This window comes from Pseudophryne corroboree, chromosome 5, assembly GCF_028390025.1.
Source record: "Pseudophryne corroboree isolate aPseCor3 chromosome 5, aPseCor3.hap2, whole genome shotgun sequence".
Lineage (NCBI taxonomy): Eukaryota > Metazoa > Chordata > Amphibia > Anura > Myobatrachidae > Pseudophryne > Pseudophryne corroboree.
This window is the reverse complement of record NC_086448.1, coordinates 788,397,149-788,417,049: the sequence shown is the minus strand read 5'-3', so window position 1 is coordinate 788,417,049 and position 19,901 is coordinate 788,397,149. Positions and strand designations below refer to the sequence as shown.

Sequence of the window (19,901 nt, the reverse complement as noted above, 5' to 3'; positions counted from 1 at the left end):
TTTTTTACCCCTGGCAAGTCTGTTATGGTCTCGTGGTGGTGAGGATATTGAATGCAAATACATAGTAACTCATAGAAACTAGTCACACATTCATTGGCTAAATATAATTCCAACTTGACACCACACCACCAGTCAAGTGCAGATCGGTGGCCCGGTGTATGGGTCACCTTTCTTAAAACGGAAAGCCTTTCTTTTGTACATATGCTTGTAATTACCACTGACAGTCCCACTCTTCACAGGTTGTGCTGTATTTGAAAGAAGAAATGAAACGGAATGAGTTAGCAGAGCCTGCAGTGATCGGTCTCCTGTGGACCTGTGTGATGAATGCGGTGGAATGGAATAAGAAAGAGGAGCTGGTAGCAGAACAGGCACTGAAGCATTTGAAGGTGGGGGAGTTGTATTATACAGAGGAGTTGGGATGGTTTGGGTTAGGGGTCAGGAACAGCATTATGCATGGTAATGGTTTAGCAGGAATGCACCCACCTGTGCCCCTCTTTCTCTCTCTCTGAGTGTAGTTATTACACAGAGCAGTGCAGAGACCTGCGGAGCTTTCACACAACAGAAGTAAACGATTGTATGAAATGAGCTTATTCCTTAAGCAATCTTTTCCTTGTCTGTGTACGAGGTGTGGCTATTAAATAACGTCCCTACTTGTAAAAAGTAAACCATACTGCACGAGTTAACAGGAAGTGGGGGAACACTGACCTTTAGACTATACAGAAACGGTTTTGCAGGTTTCACCCCTCTCACACAGATAGATTGCTGTCACAGTGTTAGCAGAAGTTTGGTTTTTCCCATGCGCTGTAAAAATTCTTAGTTCAAAAGCAGAAATAAAATCGAAAGCAAATTTGTGCAGACATTTTAGTACAAATTAAAGCAAAATCGTATTTTTAGATAGTTATTATCTGTGATGAAACATGAAACTTCCAGTACGATCCTGAGACAAAACGCCAGTCCATGCACTGGAAAACACCATCATCGCCAAGAATGAAGAAAGCATGTCAACGCAAATCCAAATTCAAAGCCGTGTTCATGTCTTTATTTGATATCAAGGGTGTTATTTTGGCAGACTGGGTAACTGAAGGCTCAACGGCGACTCAACATTACTACAAACATGTTCTAGCAACTTTGCGGGAAAGAATTAGAAGAAAGAGGCCAGAGTTGTGGAAAAAACGGTTTCATCCTCCATCAGGACAACGCAGCAGCCCACACAGCTCTCTCTGAAGCAGTTTTTGGCCGAGAAACAGATTGCAGGGCTAGAACATTTTTCATACTCGCCAGATCTAGCACCGTGTGACTTCTTTCTTCTCCCTAAAGCCAAATCTGTACTGAAGGGAACCCGATTTGCAAGTGAAGAAGAAAATGACGGAGCTGCTGAGACATCTGACAGATAATGAGCTACAGCACAGCTGTGACTGGAAAGTTTGGGGAGGTGGGGGGGGGGGGGATAAAAAGACGCACAGAATTGTTGCTTCTTGGGCAGCTCACCCAGCAGGCCATGATGCAAGTATTGATGGTGTGCAAAAAGATGCACCAAGTGGTGGGCACCTCAGTCCTTACACATGCGGACAGAAGGACAGCAGACTATATTCCACACCTGCAAACAACAGCCTACAGAGAGTAACCTAATCCAGTACCACCAACGCCTGCAATCCACACAGCCTGGACACTGACCTCCCTGTCTGCTTTAGTAACAGCCATACTGCTCTCACACATTGCTTTCTGCTCCTCATTTATACTCTCTTCAACCACTGTGTAACATTCTCTGTGTTTCCATTACCTCCATTATTTACAAAAAAAAATTGTCTCCACTGTCTCTGCTTTGACTACATCCCCCTTCTTATTGTTATTTCTTTATTACAGCCACTCCATTCAATACTATTCCTCAGAACAACACTACTGAGCAGGAATTATGGCTCCTCGATCCTGTCCCATACCAATCCTCACTGCTAGATCACCCGCCACCCAAATTTCCAGACTACCCACACGCATTCAGAACCCAGCCAACCTGATCCCCATTTCCCCCGTCCCCTCCCTTCCCTTCTCCTGTGCACTCTGGAATGCTAGATCTATCTGCAACAAGTTGCCAACTATCCACGACCTCTTCATCTCCCACTCTTTTAACCTTCTCGCCATCACTGAAACCTGGCTCTCCTCCTCTGACACCACCTCCCCTGCTGCCCTCTCCTACGGAGGCCTCTCCTTCACCCACACGGTCAGACCTGATGGCCGCCAGGGTGGAGGCGTGGGCATTCTTCTCTCTCCTAACTGCACCTTTCGTGTCATCCCACCTGAGCCCTCCCTCACCTTCTCCACCTTTGAGGTCCACACTATCCGCCTCTTCTACCCCATTCACCTCCATGTGGCAGTGATCTACCGTCCCCCTGGCCGCTGTACACCTTTCCTTGACAACTTTGCTGCCTGGCTTCCCCACTTTCTCTCCTCCGACCTCCCCTCTATCATCCTCGGTGACTTTAACATCCCTATCGACATCACTAATGCAGCTTCCTCTAACCTTCTTGCTCTTTCCACCTCCTTTGGACTTTCTCAATGGTCCTCCACCCCTACTCACAATCTCGGCCACTCCCTCGACCTTGTCTTCACCCACCGATGTGATCTCTCTAATTTCTCTAACTCTTCCTTCCCTCTCTCTGACCACCATCTGCTTTCTTTCACCCTCTCATCTTCCCCTCTCTGCTCCACACCCAGAACCACCATCACCAGACGCAATCTCGGGTCTCTCAACCCCACTATCATGTCCTCCCTCGTAACCTTCCTCTCTCCTCTTTCCACTATGACTTGTCCCAACCAGGCAGCCTCCTTCTATAACTCTTCCCTTACTGCTGCTCTTGACTCTGTGGCCCCCCTCTCATCTGTCCCCCTCCGCCGCTCCAAACCCCAACCCTGGCACACCAAACTCACACGATTCCTACAAAAATGTTCACGGTCTGCAGAACGCTCCTGGAGGAGATCCCACTCTCTGGCGGACTTTCTCCATTTCAAGTTTATCCTCTCTTCCTATAGCTCTGCTCTTTCTCTAGCCAAGCAATCCTTTTTCCAAACACTCATCTCTTCTCAGTCCTCCAATCCACGCCGACTCTTTGAAACTTTCAACACTCTCCTTCGCCCCCCTCCTCCTCCCCTCCCCTCTTCCCTCACTCCCACTGACTTTGCCTCCTTCTTCATCTCCAAAATTGAGGATATTCAAAATTACATCTCCTCCCGTCACCCCTCTGCTGCCCCCCTGCTCCCACCATCCCTCCCGTCCATCTATCCCACTCTGTCCTGCTTCCGTCCCACCTCAGACAAGGAAGTCCACTCCCTCATCTTATCCTCTCCCCCCACAACCTGCCACTTGGACCCCCTCCCCTCCCGTTTTCTCCGCTCCCTCCCCCCCTCTGCATGCTCCCACCTTGCTCACCTCTTTAACCTATCGCTCTCTACTGGCATCTTTCCCTCACCATTCAAACATGCTCGGGTGTCCCCTATTCTCAAAAAAGCCAACCTCGACCCTTCATCACTCACTAGCTACCGCCCCATCTCTCTTCTCCCTTTCGCCTCCAAACTACTTGAACGACTGGTCTACAGCCGTCTCACAAGCTACCTCTCTGACCACTCCATCCTTGATCCACTACAATCTGGCTTTCGCCCACTCCACTCCACCGAGACTGCCCTGGTGAAAGTCACCAGTGACCTGCTTTTGGCCAAATCCAAGGGCCACTTCTCTTTGCTCATCCTTCTGGACCTCTCTGCTGCCTTTGACACCGTGGATCACCCTCTCCTCCTCCGCACACTCCAAAATGTTGGCCTCTCTAGCACCGTCCTTGACTGGTTTACCTCATACCTCACTAACCGCTCCTTCTCTGTGTCTGCCTCCGGAACCACCTCACACCCTTCCATCCTTCCTGTTGGTGTCCCTCAGGGTTCTGTCCTAGGCCCCCTTCTGTTCTCCCTCTACACCTCTTCCCTGGGTGCGCTCATTAACTCCTTTGGCCTTCAATACCACCTCTATGCTGATGACACACAACTCTACCTCTCCTCTCCTGATCTGTCCCCCTCTGTCCTCTCTCAGGTCTCCAGCTGCCTCTCTGCCATCTCCTCCTGGATGTCTGAGCGCTCTCTGAAGCTCAACATGGATAAAACTGAACTTATCTTTCCCCCAGCCAGAGCAACACCCCCTACAAACATCTCTATCACTGTTGACAACACTATCATCTCCCCCGTTCCCCAACTCCGCTGCCTGGGCATCACTCTTGACTCCTCCCTCTCCTTTGCACCCTACATCCAAGCTCTGGCGCAATCTTGTCGGTTCCAGCTACGCAGCATTGCTCGCATCAGGCCATTTCTCTCCCAGAGTGCAACTAAACTAATCATCCACTCACTGGTCATCTCACGACTTGACTACTGCAATGTGCTCCTCACTGGCCTCACTTGCTCCCACATCGCTCCCCTCCAATCTGTCCTCAACTCTGCAGCTAGGCTCATCTTCCTCTCCCGCTGCACCACTTCTGCCACTCCCCTTCAACAAAATCTACACTGGCTCCCATCCCCCTACAGAATCCTCTTCAAACTCCTCACCCTCACATACAAGGCCATCTCTAATTCCACTGCTCCCTACATCTCCAACCTCCTCTCCCTTCATACTCCCTCCCGCCCACTACGGTCGGCTGATGACCGTCGCCTCTCCTCTGCCTTGGTCACTGCTTCCCATGCACGAGTTCAGGATTTTGCCCGTGCTGCACCCCTTCATTGGAATGCGCTCCCCCGCTCCATTAGACTCTCCCCGACCTTGCAAAGCTTCAAACGGGCATTGAAAACCCACCTATTCATCAAAGCGTACCCCTCCAATGCATAACCTAGTCCTTAGGCTGCTCCTCCATCCCCCTGCCCCATGCCTTGGACATCTCTGCTTTGCTCGCATACCACCATCAGGCTTACCTGCTTGCACCTCATGTCATCTGTCTGTTGCCCCTCCCCACTAGATTGTTAGCTCTTCAGAGCAGGGCCCTCTTTCCTCTTGTCTAAACCCTCTTCTTGACACATTTCACTCAGCGACCATCTTTACCTGCTTTCTCTCCTGCTGGTAAAGGCTCATCTCTATCTATGGCCGCCAGCCCCAAGTAGTACAATGATTACTCCTTCGCTACTTACATCTAAGCTGTATTATGTTTTGAGAATTGTGTTGCTCTTTGTTACCTGCACTCCATTTTTGTTATTTATTTACTGTTATGCTAAGTTTTGTCTCCCTGTACTGTCCTTTGTACGGCGCTGCGAAACACTTGTGGCGCCCTATAAATAAAATGTAATAATAATAAAAAAAATAATAATGCACAGATGTACACCAAGGACTGATTTTGTAAGTGGCATTAGCTGTATCTGACTCTGGATCAACCCCAGAGTGAGCTGGTTTCTCTTCTGCAGTTAGCAGTTCCAGAGCATCATTCTGCCTCTAGCCTAGGGTTACCACCTCATCCCTTTAATTCTGGACACATATTAATTACACGGGTTCTGTGGCTGGCTGACTTCAAGACTCCATTTCACTTGGTTTTAATCAGCCACAGAACCTGTGTAATTAATATGTGTCCAGAATTAAAGGATGAGGTGGTACTCATTTCTTCACCTCGGTCTTAAGGTGGGTACACACTTGACGATACACTCCGTGAGCGATATCGTCTAGTGTTTTCCCTAGACTCCCGATTGGCTGATTTATAGTGCGTATACAATGGACGATATCGCTAACGCTATCGTTCAATGATGTCACGCCGCCACCGGCCCGTACATGCACTTTTGGATGATAAATCAGAATTCAACTGTATTTACAGATGACAGAGGGGGTCGATAATGACCTGTGGGAGCACACATCGTTCATTGGTCGTAGCGTACACACTGGGCGATATTGTAAACAATATCGCTCAGAAGGCTGAAAATGAGCGAGATCGTCTAAAATATCACCTAGCGTGTATGCACCATTAGACCTGTTGTCAAACCTTACCAGTTATCAACAAAATAAAGTAACCTTGAGACTTGGTAGCTGAGGTTAAATTAATATTATTGGATCATAACGCCGGTATCCAATTAGCTGCGGTAATTTACAGCTATTCAATTAGCCCCGATACGTGGCACTTATTGTGGATTATGCATCAGGTACCTGCATAATCTATGATAAGCAGCCGCTGGAGGCGAGATAACACATAGGATCTAGTACTTGTCACAGATCCCATATGATATTGCACGACCGTAGCTCCTATTTAGGCCGATAAAAACGGCCTATAATTGGATAGCGCGATTTCTGACTAATGTTTATTATTGCATTATCAGGCTGTTTTTATCAGCTGAAAAAGGATTGCAACTAATGGGATACCGGCGTAAATGAGATACTGTATTTCTACTTCCTAAGGGAAAAAATAGTGGCAAGTTGCTGAATAGCCATTTTCATTTCTCTGACGTCCTAGTGGATGCTGGGAACTCCGTAAGGACCATGGGAATAGACGGGCTCCGCAGGAGACTGGGCACTCTAAAAGAAAGATTAGGTACTATCTGGTGTGCACTGGCTCCTCCGTCTATGCCCCTCCTCCAGACCTCAGTTAGAATCTGTGCCCGGCCAGAGCTGGGTGCTCCTAGTGGGCTCTCCTGAGCTTGCTAGAAAGAAAGTATTTGTTAGGTTTTTTATTTTCAGTGAGATCTGCTGGCAACAGACTCACTGCTACGTGGGACTGAGGGGAGAGAAGCAAACCTACCTGCTTGCAGCTAGCTTGTGCTTCTTAGGCTACTGGACACCATTAGCTCCAGAGGGTTCGAACACAGGGCCTGACCTCTATCGTCCGTTCCCGGAGCCGCGCCGCCGTCCCCCTTGCAGAGCCAGAAGACAGAAGAGAAGCGATGAAATCGGCGGCAGAAGACTCCTGTCTTCATTAAGGTAGCGCACAGCACCGCAGCTGTGCACCATTGCTCCCACAGCACACCACACACTCCGGTCACTGTAGGGTGCAGGGCGCTGGGGGGGGGGGGGGGCGCCCTGGGCAGCAATATAAATACCTTTGGCATAAAAATACACATAATACAGTCTGTGACTGTATATGTGTAAAACCCCCGCCATTTTTAGTCAGAAACAGGACAGAAGCCCGCCGCTGAGGGGGCGGGGCCTTCTTCCTCAGCACACCAGCGCCATTTTCTCTTCACAGCTCCGCTGGACGGAAGCTCCCCAGGCTCTCCCCTGCAGTATCCTGGTACACAAAGGGTGAAAAGAGAGGGGGGGCACATAAATTTAGGCGCAAAAATTGTATATACAGCAGCTACTGGGTAAACACTGAGTTGTAGTGTAATCCCTGGGTTATATAGCGCTGGGGTGTGTGCTGGCATACTCTCTCTCTGTCTCTCCAAAGGGCCTTGTGGGGGAACTGTCTTCAAATAGAGCATCCCCTGTGTGTGTGGTGTGTCGGTACGCGTGTGTCGACATGTCTGAGGTAAAAGGCTCCTCTAAGGAGGTGATAGAGCGGATATGTGTGTGAGAGGGTGTCTCCGTCGACAGCGCCGACACCTGTTTGGATATGTGTAAGTGCTAAGATGAATTTATTGCACAAATGGTTAGGGAACAGACAGGAAATCTACCCATGTCTGTCCCTATGTCACAGAGACCTTCAGAGTCTCACAATGCTCACTATCCAAAATAACAAACACTGGTATCGACACGGAGTTTAACTCCACTGTCGACTACGATAATGCAAAGTTACAGCCAAGATGGCTAGAAGGTATTCAATATATGATATTGAAATAAAAGATGATTTGCATATCACTGATGACTCATCTGTCCCTGACACGAGAGTACACATGTTTAAGGGGAAGAATGCTGAGGTAAATTTCCCTCCTCTCATGAGGAAAAAGAGCGGGAATCTCCAGACAAGAGACGGCAGCTTCCCACAAGAGAATTCTCAGGCTGTATCCTTTCCCCACTAGGGCCAGGATGTGTTGAGAATCTTCCCCTAGGGTGTCCTGTTTGCACAGACGGTAGCACTTGCTATTCTCAGGGATCCTGCAGATAGCGTGCACATTCTAGTATACTACCCAGACCGGCGATTGTGTTGGCATGGGTTTATAGCGCTGTGGCAGCGTGGACAGGTACCTTATCAGCAGAGATTGAGACCCTAGTAAATATATTAAAGATGCTGTCTTAAGTGATAGATATATAGTTATAAAGCATGCCCAAAGAGACATGAGTATACTGGGTCCTAGAGTCAAAGCTATGTCGATCTCTGCTTGACGTGTCCTGTAGAATATGCATTGGACAGATGATGCCGACTTAAGAGGCATATGGAAGGCTGAGGATTGTGTGGAGAAGGGTTCTCGATCCTGGTATCCACAGCTATAGCTGGTAATTCTGCTAGTTTGCCTTATATTCCTGCACAGCCTAAGAAAGCACGACATTATTAAATGCAGCCTTTCGAATAAAGAAACAAGAAAGTCTGAGGTGCGTCCTTTCTTGTCAGAGCCGGGATCAACACAGCTAGTTCCCAGGAACAGAAGTCCTCCCCGGCCCCTACAAAAATCCACCTATGCCGCTGGGGCTCCACAGGCGGAGCTAGGCCCGGTGGGGACACGCCTTCGTAAATTCAGCCACAAGTGGGTTCACTCCCTGTTAGGTCCCTGGGCAATAGATATTGTGTCTCAGGGATACAAGCTGGACTGTGATAAGATGCCCCCTCACCGACGGCCCTGCTGGCTTCCCCCCAAGAGGGGGAGTCAGTGTTAACTGCAATTCACAAATTGTATCTTTAACAGGTGGTGGTCAAGGGTCCCCTCCTTCAACAAGAGGGTGTTATTATTCGACCATGTTGTAATCCCGAAACCAGACGGTTCGGTCAGACCCATATTGAATTAAAAATCCCTGAACATATACCTGAGAAGGTTTAAGTTCAAGATGGAATCGCTATGAGCGGTCAGGGCAAGCCTAAAAAGAGGGAGACTTTATCGTGAATCGGGTCATAAGGGATGCATACCTTCATGTCCCCATTTATCCACCTCATTAGGCGTACCTCAGAATTGCGGTACGGGATTGTCATAACCAAGGTAATGGCGGATATGATTGTGCTCCTGCGGAAGCAAGGTGTCACTATTATCACGTACTTGGACGATCTCCTCATACAAGCGAGATCAAGAGAGCAGTTGCTGAACAGCGTATCACTTTCTCTGGAAGTGTAACGGCAACACGGCTGGATTCTATATATTCCAAAGTCGCAGTTGGTTCCTACAGCTCATCTGCCTCTCCTAGGCACGATCCTAGACACAGACCAGAAAGGGGTTTATCTCCCGATAGAGAGAGCTCAGGAGCTCATGACACTGGTCAGGAATCTATTAAAACCAAAACAGGTGTCAGTGCATCACTGCACTCGAGTCCTGGGAAAGATGGTGGCATCATACGAGGCCATCCCCTTAGGCAGGTTCCATGCGAGGACCTTCCAATGGGACTTACTGGACAAGTGGTCCGGATCACCTCTTCAGATGCATCGGTTAATCACCCTATCCCCCAGATCCAGGGTGTCTCTCCTGTGGTGGCTGCAGAGTGCTCACCTTCTCGAGGGCCGCAGATTCGGCATTCAGGACTGGATCCTGGTGACCACGGATGCAAGCCTCCGAGGGTGGGGGGCAGTTACACAGGGAAGAAATTTCCAAGGTCTGTGGTCAAGTCAACAGACTTGCCTTCACATCAATATCCTGGAACTAAGGGCCATATACAACGCCCTAAGTCAAGCGGAGATCCTGCTTCGCGACCAACCGGTTCTGATCCAGTCAGACCGCAGGGGTTCGTGTAAACCGCCAAGGCGGCACAAAGAGCAGGGTGGCGAGGGTAGAAGCCACCAGAATTCTTCGCTGGGCGGAGAATCTAGTAAGCGCACTGTCAGCAGTGTTCATTCCGGGAGTGGACAACTGGGAAGCAGACTTCCTCAGCAGGCACGACCTCCACCCGGGAAAGTGGGGACTTCATCAGGAAGTCTTCATGCAGTTTGCAAATTGATGGGAACTGCCTCAGGTGGACTAGATGGCGTCCCACCTCAATAAAAAGCTAAAAAAGGTTTTAAGCCGGGTCAAGGGACCCTCAGGTGATAGCTGTGGTCGCACTAGTAACACCATGGGTGTTCCAGTCGGTCTATGTATTCCCTCCTCTTCCTCTCATACCCAAGGGCTGAGAATTGTAATAAAAGGAGGAGTGAGAACAATATTCTTTGCTCCGAATGGGCCAAGAAGGACTCGGTACCCGGAGCTGCAAGAAATGCTCTCAGAGGACTCAGGGTTTCTGCCTCTCAGACAGGACATGTTGCAACAGGGGCCCTGTCTGTTCCAAGACTTACCGCGGCTGCATTTGACGGCATGGCGGTTGAACGCCGGATCATAGCGGAAAAGGGCATTCCGGATGCAGTTATTCCTACGCTGATAAAGGCTAGGAAAGACGTGACAGCAAGACTTTTTCACTGTATATAGCGAAAATAGGTTGCTTGGTGTGAGGCTGGGAAGGCCCTACAGAGGAATTCCAGCGGGGTCGATTCCTGCACTTCCTACAGTCAGGAGTGACTATGGGCCTAAAATTAGGATCCATAAAAGTCAAGATTTCGGCCCTATCCATTTTCTCTCAAAAAGAACTGGCTTCACTGCCTGAAGTTCAGACGTTGTTCCGGGGGTGCTGCATATTCAGCCTCCTTTTGTGCCACCGGTGGCACCTTGGGATCTTAACGTTGTGTTGGATTTCCTGAAATCCCACTGGTTTGAGCCACTTAAGACCGTGGAGCTAAAATATCTCACGTGGAAAGTGGTCATGCTATTGGCCTTAGCTTCGGCTAGGCGTGTGTCAGAATTGGCGGTTTTGTCATGTAAAAGCCCTTATCTGATCTTCCATATGGACAGGGCAGAATTGAGGACTCGTCCCCAATTTCTTCCTAGGGTGGTATCATCATTTCATTTGAACCAGCCTATTGTGGTGCCTGCGGCTACTAGGGACTTGGAGGATTCCAAGTTGCTGGACGTAGTCCGGGCTTTGAAAATTTATGTTTCCAGAACGGCGGGAGTCAGAAAGTCTGACTCGCTGTTTATTCTGTATGCAGCCAACAAGGTTGGCGCTCCTGCTTCGAAGCAAACTATTGCTCGCTGGATCTATAGCACGATTCAGCGGGTTCACTCTGCGGCTGGATTGCCGCATCCAAAATTGGTGAAAGCCCATTCCACAAGGAAGGTGGGCTCTTCTTGGGCGGCTGCCCGAGGGGTCTCGGCTTTACAGCTTTGCCGAGCTGCTACTTGGTCGGGGTCAAACAAGTTTGCTAAGTTCTACAAGTTTGATACCCTGGCTGAGGAGGACCTTGAGTTTGCTCATGCGGTGCTGCAGAGTCATCCGCACTCTCCTGCCCGTTTGGGAGCTTTGGTATAATCCCCATGGTCCTTACGGAGTTCCCAGCATCCACTAGGACGTCAGAGAAAATAAGAATTTACTCACCGGTAATTCTATTTCTCGTAGTCCGTAGTGGATGCTGGGCGCCCGTCCCAAGTGCGGACTCTCTGCAATACATGTATATAGTTATTGCTTACTAAAGGGTTATTGTAGGAGCCATCTGTTGAATGAGGCTCAGTTGTTATTCATACTGTTAACTGGGTATGGTTATCACAAGTTGTACGGTGTGATTGGTGTGGCTGGTATGAGTCTTACCCTGGATTCCAAATCCTTTCCTTGTTGTGTACGCTCTTCCGGGCACAGTTTCCCTAACTGAGGTCTGGAGGAGGGGCATTGAGGGAGGAGCCAGTGCACACCAGATAGTACCTAATCTTTCTTTTAGAGTGCCCAGTCTCCTGCGGAGCCCGTCTATTCCCATGGTCCTTACGGAGTTCCCAGCATCCACTACGGACTACGAGAAATAGAATTACCGGTGAGTAAATTCTTATTATTTCCGTGATCTCAGTTCACTTGGCTCTATGATCAAACCAAGCTGTGAGCTACAATATGTGCTACAGGTACCGCCTGAGTACTGTCCCTGCTAGGATCTGCCACTCTGTGAGAGTATTGAAGAGAAAAAAATGTAATGAAGAAATAATAATAAAAAAATAAATAATAATAAAATATATATATTCACAGATGGCACTCACAGGATTTTTGTAGAGCATGTATTCTCCAATAGTAAATTCTCTTTAAGATTCCATCAACGTTTCGGTGTTAATCCACCGTCATCAGGATGCATGTAGACAAAACAGAAGTGACAAACATGTTTGTGAGTGAGTGCCGTCCTTTTTCTTTGGGATTTACATGTTCACTGCATATGTGAATATACTGCAGCACCTAGGTATTTACTTGTGGTTTATTGAGTGCCGATATATGTGGAAATTATATACACAGATGCATATATAAAAATATACACAAATACACAGGCTCCGTTACTAGGCCTGATGCTCTCCTGACCCTGGATGGAGGACTAAATACAAGGCAAGGGCAGCACTCTGGTCTCTCCAAAGAATAAAGGCGGCCAATAAAGACGTTCCAATGTTTCAGTGTATTTGTTTTCCTGATGACCATGTGAAACAAATGCAATAATGGCACCTAGCCGACGTAGGGGATTATGGATAGGGAATAAGGGATTTCATTACTCTATTTGTACTGAAGTCATTGCTGTGGTGATTATTAGATCATGGCATGATAAAGGTAACGTGTGTATTGCCGATGATATGACCTGCGGCAGATCCTCACCTATCACCTTTGTCTTCCAGCAATACGCTCCGGTATTGGCAGTATTCAGCACTCAGGGCCAATCGGAACTCGTCTTACTGCAGAAAGTCCAGGAATACTGTTACGACAACATCCATTTCATGAAGGCCTTCCAGAAGATTGTAGTCCTTTTCTATAAAGGTAGCGCCCTGTCCATGTAGTGTATCACAGCCCTCACCGAGGTATTTCATGTGCACTCATAGTCACACTCAATGGCGGCAGCTATTCTATTGGCTGAACCAATATTTAGCAACCAGTAAGACTCTCATGGTTGCCAATGGTAACTCCTAGTGAATCTGGATCTTAACACAGAACATAGCTGCTGCTGATGTGCTCTGGTGATGTCACTGGTTCCCAGTGTGATGATGAGCTGTGTTCTGAAGAATATTGGTACAATTTAGAAAAGAGGCTCCCATCACTGTGTGTAGACTTTGACATTGACATTGTATAAACCACACAAATATATCATACTGTATCTACAAATCAATCTGACATCTGCTTTCATTCGACCATGAGGTAAATTTACTAAGATGGAAGTTCTATTTAAGATAGGATGTTGCCATAGCAACCAATCGGATTCCAGATATTATCTTCTAGAAGGTGCTAGATAAATGAGAAGAAGAATCTGATTGGTTGCTATGGGCAACATCCCATCTGAAACAGAACTCCCATCTTAGTAAATTTACCCCCGTGTGTGAGGGCGGTAATGGTCAGTTGTAAGGTCAGGAACACAGAAGAAAATCCATAACGTTTTATAGTAGATAGTGTGTAGTTTATGCTCTGCCCTCAGAGCTGTAGCTTTGATTGCGGTGTAGAATGTACAGTAAAGTTGATGCTGTGTAGTAATTGCATGTTCTCCTGTGTAACAGCCGATGTCCTCGGTGAAGAAGCCATTTTGAAGTGGTACAAGGAAGCACACATCGCAAAGGGGAAAAGCGTCTTTCTTGACCAGATGAAGAAATTTGTTGAGTGGCTGCAAAATGCAGAAGAAGGTAACACTATCTAGATCCAGTCATAATTATATTTTCTGTTTCACGCACCATTAAACATGTAAATGTGAAAGCAAAAAATTCACCAGCGGATTCACAGGCGCTTAATGTTAGATGATACAAATGCTGCGTCTTCTGAGAGATCTATTAAATACTGAAACATAAAACATAAAAACACTCATAGTGTAGTATTTAAGTTGATCCAGAATAAAACCAAATGGATGTGAACACATATTTAGGGGGAGTCGTACCGCAAGTGTTGGTCTACTGATATAAGTAGACAAAAGCGTATCTATTGAAGCAGATTCAACCACCATCTGTATGTTCCTTTCTTGACAGAGACTCCCCTCCTCGCCGTCACCTCAGGTTAGGTAGTGATACATATGGGAGACAATAGAAACTTCCAATGGTATAATACAGTTTTATTACAAACATAACAACATGCTAACATGGGGTAATGATTGGTATCTTACCGTCACATATTGCCTACAACCCAAGTAGACAAAAAGAGCAAGATTACAAATGGCACATCAGACGTCCTTGGAAATGCACTGCCCGTCTGTTAGGTGGATTCCAATCGTCCCCAGAATAACAAGTCCTTTCTGCCAACCGGTTTTGACACCCAGTGGTGTCTTTTTCATGGCATCGAAAGGCTCACACAGTTCCTGATATTTATAGTACACGTGTGCTAATTGGATAAACCTAATGCCAGACATAGATCGACTAACTTCTATTTTTGTGAGGTATACAACCTCTAAAGTCAGTTATGAAGCATGGAAATGTGTCCACCAGTTCTTATTTTGTGGTCATATTTTGGAGAATGAGGAAGCAGAGAGGTTGGGGCAGAAAGAGGAAGAGAAGCACAAGGGGGAGAATGAGGAGGTGAAAGACTGGGGGAGAATAAGGAAGTGGAGGACAAAATGAAGAATGAGGAAGAGAAGGCCAAGGGGGAGAATAAGGAAGCGGAGGACTAGGGGAGGATGAGAAGGAGAAGGACTTGGGAAGAAGGAGAAGGACTGAGTGAGAATGAGGAAGAGGACTGGGGGAGAATGAGGAAGAGTCTGTCAGGCTCCAGAGCCTTACCTCCAGCGGGTGCTCCCGGGGGTCGCTGTCCCGCTGTTTGGCGCAGCTGCGGCAGCAGGGAGTTGCTGGCGGCGGGTCCTCCTGGACGAATGTGCGGCTGCCGAGGGCCGGGGCTCTGGAGAGCCGGGCGCTGCAGCGGGGATCGCTGCGGTAAGGTCCTCTAGTGGTGACACAGTATAGTGTGTCAGAGACAGAAGCTGGCTAAAGCTGTGAGTATGTCTCGTGTGCTGGGGGCAGCCATGTTGGAGACCAGAGCATTACCAATTAAGTTCCCATTCTGTGTCCAGCCAATCCCGTGTGTTCTCCCCTTACAAAAGGGGGCTCACTCAGAGGGAGAGTGCCAGTGCTTCAAGTTACCTCCTTGTGAAAGGTTCTCCAGCTCTGTGCTCCCAGGTTACTTCTGGTGCCCTGGTCTTGGTTGCTCTCGTCTATCGGTTACCTAAATGCTGCTGCAGTCCTGCTGTCTAAGTCCGTCGCCCCTCATGGAAGCGCTCACGGGGTCCCAGGTCGTAGAGATGCTCCAGGTGCTAACGGCGGTTCACGCAGACGTCTTCATTTCTTCAAAGTCCAAGTTCTTCAGCCTCGTCTTTTAATCACAGTCTTCAGTTCCTCTTTACCGGAGTTCTTCAGCTTCACTCTTCAAGTCATTTAACCATAGACTCTAATTCTTCCAGTTTCGTCAATTTCTCCAATATTCGTGTACAGCCTGTTATTCATTAAAACTACAGTTATCTTCCTACGGAGTCCTCCTTTTCTTTACGCCCTCCGGCCAATGTTAACACTTAGTTTGGCCTCCACCCCATGAGGAGGAATTACATTCAGCCACCTCGTTTACTCTCCTCACAGGTAGCTGTCCCTTCAGCCAAAACTCTGTTGTCTGAAACCCCAACTTGGATCCGGCGAATGAGCAGGCTACCGGGGGCGATGCCTCTGTGGATATTCTGACTCGTCTAAATAAACAGGAGACCATGCAGGCACAGATTGTACAGTTCATGCAGAATATGTCCACTCGTTTGGATTCTCTTCACGTAGCCATATCCACATCTGGGACTCCGGCTCCAGCTTCCAATCCGCCAGCACCTAATCCTCCTGTGTCGATTCCAGTTCCTCGTTTACAACTACCGCCACCCAGTAAATGTGACAGTAGTCCAAAGCAATGCGAGATCCAGTTTGAGCTTCAGTCAGCTAACTTTCCATCTGATTGGACCAAAATCGCATACATCATTTCACTTTTTTTTTTTAAATAGAGTTTGTTTATTCGAAAAAGGGTCACCAGTACAGACATAGCGTTAAACATGGGAAATCGGATAATACAGAATAAGCAATGCAACAGTTTTTAGCTTGTGTAAACTCCAAAAGCATAATACATTACATCACATGCACAATTACTCCCATAGTGCTACCAAGCTCACGGTGTAAGGAAAATCTAATATCCGTAAACAGGTCGTAAATCACATATTAAACATTTTTAATTTTCTCCCCAGTTATTTAGCAATTACAACTCAACTAGTAGGCCGTAGTATAGCCTACGGATACTTTTACAACATAGAAAAAAAAAAGAAGAGAAAATAGAAAAGAAAAAAAGAGAGAGAGAGAGAGAGAGAGAGAGAGAGAGAGAGAGGAAAAAACAACAAGAAGTAGTATTACAATAAAATAGCGGAGGTATATGGAATATAGATTAATATCATGACCTGGCCTTGCATGAGCCTAGGAAGCACATCGCTACCAGGGCGCAGTGCTTCTCATAGCGCAAGGGCGGGAGAGGAGTATACAGAGGTAATCCAAGGGGACCATATTTTCTCATATTTAGAAATGGCATTATTTTTCATGTATATGTAGCAGTCTTTAAGGAGAGTGTAATTAACCAGAGCCTTAAAGGCAGGTACAGTAGGGCGACGCGGGGCCATCCATGACCGCGCAATGCACACTTTGGCCAGGGCACAAATACTATGAGCATAAAGGCCCTCCCACTTGGACCCCGAAGCAGGACCCCCCATTCCCAAAGCAACTTTTCGTAAAATCTTTGACAAGCCAGGCCATTCCACCTCTGCCTCTTTGGAGATTCTGCGTCAGGGAACCCATTCCGTCGCCCAGTACGTGATCCCTTTTCCGTACTCTGTCTTCCGAAGTGGGCTGGAATGAAGAGGCTCTCATTGCCGCCTTTTGGAACGATCTCTCCGACACATGTAAAGATGACCTGACCACTCAGGATGTGCCAGCTAAGCTCGATCAGCTTATTTCTTTATGTAACAAGATTGATCTAAGATACAAGGAGCGCTGTCTTGAGAGAACAAGGTCCGAGTGACCTAAACCTCGGGCCTGTCCCACTCCTAGACCATCTTCACTGAAGAACCCATGCAGGTTAACCGCTCTCGTCTCACCAATGAGGAACGTCAAAGACGCAGACAGGGCAACCTCTGCATGTATTGTGGGGCGGCCGACCACTTTAAGTCTTTTATTCAGCGACCGGGAAACTCCCGCTCCTAGCTTACACAGGAGAGGTTAAGCTAGGAGCATTTCCCAACCAATTTATCAGGAAAGAATCACTGTTGGCTGTATGTCTGGAACTTCCCTCTATCTCCCTTCATGTTGCAGCACTTTTGGATTCTGGAGCTGCAGAAAGTTTCATTACTTCCGCCTTAGTCCAACAGTCTGAAATAACAACCATTCTATTTCTATCACCGCGGTTGATGGAAGTTATATCCCTGAAGGGATATCACCCACCGTACGGTTCCTCTGAAGATAAAAGTTGGTATTCTCCATTCTGAAGCTATCTCTTTCCTGGTAATTCCCAAAGCCTCTCAAAAAATAATCCTAGGGTTCCCATGGTTACAGGAGCACAACCCCCACTTGGATTGGCAAACTATGGATGTACTCGCTTGGGGGAGTCGTGTTATCAAAGCTGTTTATCCACCATCAAGCCACTCCTTACCCTACACTCCACTGATCTCCCGGATCCCTATCAGCCCTTTCTGGATGTCTTCAGTAAGCAGGGGGCGGATACCTTGCCTCCCCACCGAAGTTGGGACTGCCCTATCGATTTACTGCCTGGTAAAACACCTCCCAGAGGCCTGAACGTACCCTTTATCTCTTCCGAAAACCCAAGCGATGTCTGAGTATATACAAGAGAATTTGGCCAAAGGGTTCCTTCGCCATTCCTCTTCTCCAGCCGGGGCAGGGTTTTTTTTTTAGTTAAGAAGAAGGACGGGGGCCTATGGCCTTACATTGACTACTGGGGCCTCAACGAAGTTACAGTTCAGAATAGATACCCCTTGCCCTTGATTCACGAACTATTTGACCGAGTAAAGGGGGCTACCATTTTCACCAAATTGGACCTGCGTGGAACCTATAACCTTATACACATTCGCACGGGAGACGAGTGGAAGACTGCGTTCAATACTCGCGACGGGCATTACGAATATCTGTGATGCCCTTTGTCTTATGCAATGCTCCAGCAGTCTTCCAGAATTATGTCAACAAATTATTTCGAGATATTCTCTATAAGTGCCTGGTTGTGTATCTGGACGATATTCTAATATTTTCCAAAGATCTGACGGTACATAGGGAACAGGTCAGAGAAGTCTTGAGACTAGAGATGGGCAACTCGGCTCTTTTCCGTGAGCGGCTCTGAACGGTTCAGCTCATGGAAAAGAGACGGTTCTTTTGAACGGCTCACGGCTCACTAATTACATTAATATTGGTATTCGGTATTAAAAAATATATGTCACTGTACCTATATAATTCCATTTGTGCCTTTGTTTTTCCCTGGTGGCTTTTATTTAGTCACACTCACATCCCCGCACTGCCCCCCTTGGTGTTTAGCTGCCGCTGTCAGGGAAGGAAGGTGAAATGCAGCAGCTGCAGCACCCACTTTATCACCCCCTGCCCCTCTTCTCCAGGGGAGGAAAATAAAAAGCCGCCCTTTTTACACATCCTCTCTTTTAAAAAAAACGAACGCAAAGCACACAAACTGTACAACACTACATATATTTATAATTACACACCTGTCACTGTGTGACCTGACCCAACCAATAAAGACTCCACGTGAGCGGCGGTTGTTAGTTCACCTGCTGTGTCTGTCTGCTCTTGCCTCGCTCTATCTGCTGCCTGTGTGAACTGTTATGAGAGGAGGGAGGGAAAGTACAAGTCTCTCAGCAACTGCCCCTAACGTGGGGGGAGTAGAATCACCGGCTAGATCTGCGGCGGCGATAGCGGAGCGAGCACAGCATCAGCGGGGAAACTGCGTCACAACACCGGTGGCGGAGGCGCGCATGCCCTGTTGAGATCATTCATGATGACTCATGAGAAGAACCGACTCGCTCCAGGCAGGAAGTGGAACAGAGCCGGCGCAGTGAGCTGCGGTTCTTCACTGAGTCATGATACACTGACTCAGTGAAGAACCGCAGCTCACTGCGCCGGCTCTGTTCCACTGACTCAGTGAAGAACCGCGCAGCTCACTGCGCCGGCTCAGTTCCACTTCATGCCTTGAGCCGGGAGCGAGTCACTCCGTTCTTCTCATGAGTCATGAATCATGCAAATTAGCTACAGACAGAGGGAGCTCAGCTGACACAGCCTGGTGAACTGGTGAGTGAACCGCCGCTCACTTGAAACGGCTCACGGCTCACCCGGCTCACTCCGTAGAGCCGGCTCAAAAGAGCGGCTCAAGAGTGAGATACACATCTCTACTTGAGACGTCTATGGGAAAATCGACTCTTTTGTAAACTGGAGAAGTGCATGTTTGAGGTATCCTCCATCTCCTTCTTAGGTTACATCATTTCCGGAAGGGAATTACAGATGGATCCTGTCAAAGTCCAAGCAATCAGAGATTGGACCCTTCTTACCACTATGAAGGGAATCCAGCGTTTTTTGGGCTTCGCCAATTTCTATAGGAAGTTCATTAAAGATTACTCCTCCATCATTGCTCCGATTACAGCACTAACAAGAAAAGTGTTAATTCTGCAGCTTGGCCACCTGAGGCACTAAAAGCCTTTTTGTTTCTGAAAGAGGCTTACATGTCAGCTCCTATCCTTCGGCAACCTGATCTCAGTCGTCCTTTTCAGGTAGAGATGGATGCTTCTTCAGTAGGAGTGGCGGTC

General features: G+C 47.8%; 1 protein-coding gene across 4 annotated transcripts in view; it reads left to right on the top strand.

The window, feature by feature from the left end:
- Window positions 1-19,901, top strand: part of BZW2 (basic leucine zipper and W2 domains 2) — a 207,138-nt gene that overhangs the window by 178,203 nt on the left and 9,034 nt on the right. For all 4 annotated transcript variants that reach the window (XM_063924410.1, XM_063924407.1, XM_063924408.1 and 1 more), the window contains exons 9-11: window positions 240-386; window positions 12,736-12,874; window positions 13,603-13,725. In XM_063924410.1, the coding sequence (XP_063780480.1) occupies window positions 240-386; window positions 12,736-12,874; window positions 13,603-13,725 (409 nt within the window). The remainder of the gene's footprint in view (window positions 1-239; window positions 387-12,735; window positions 12,875-13,602; window positions 13,726-19,901) is intronic.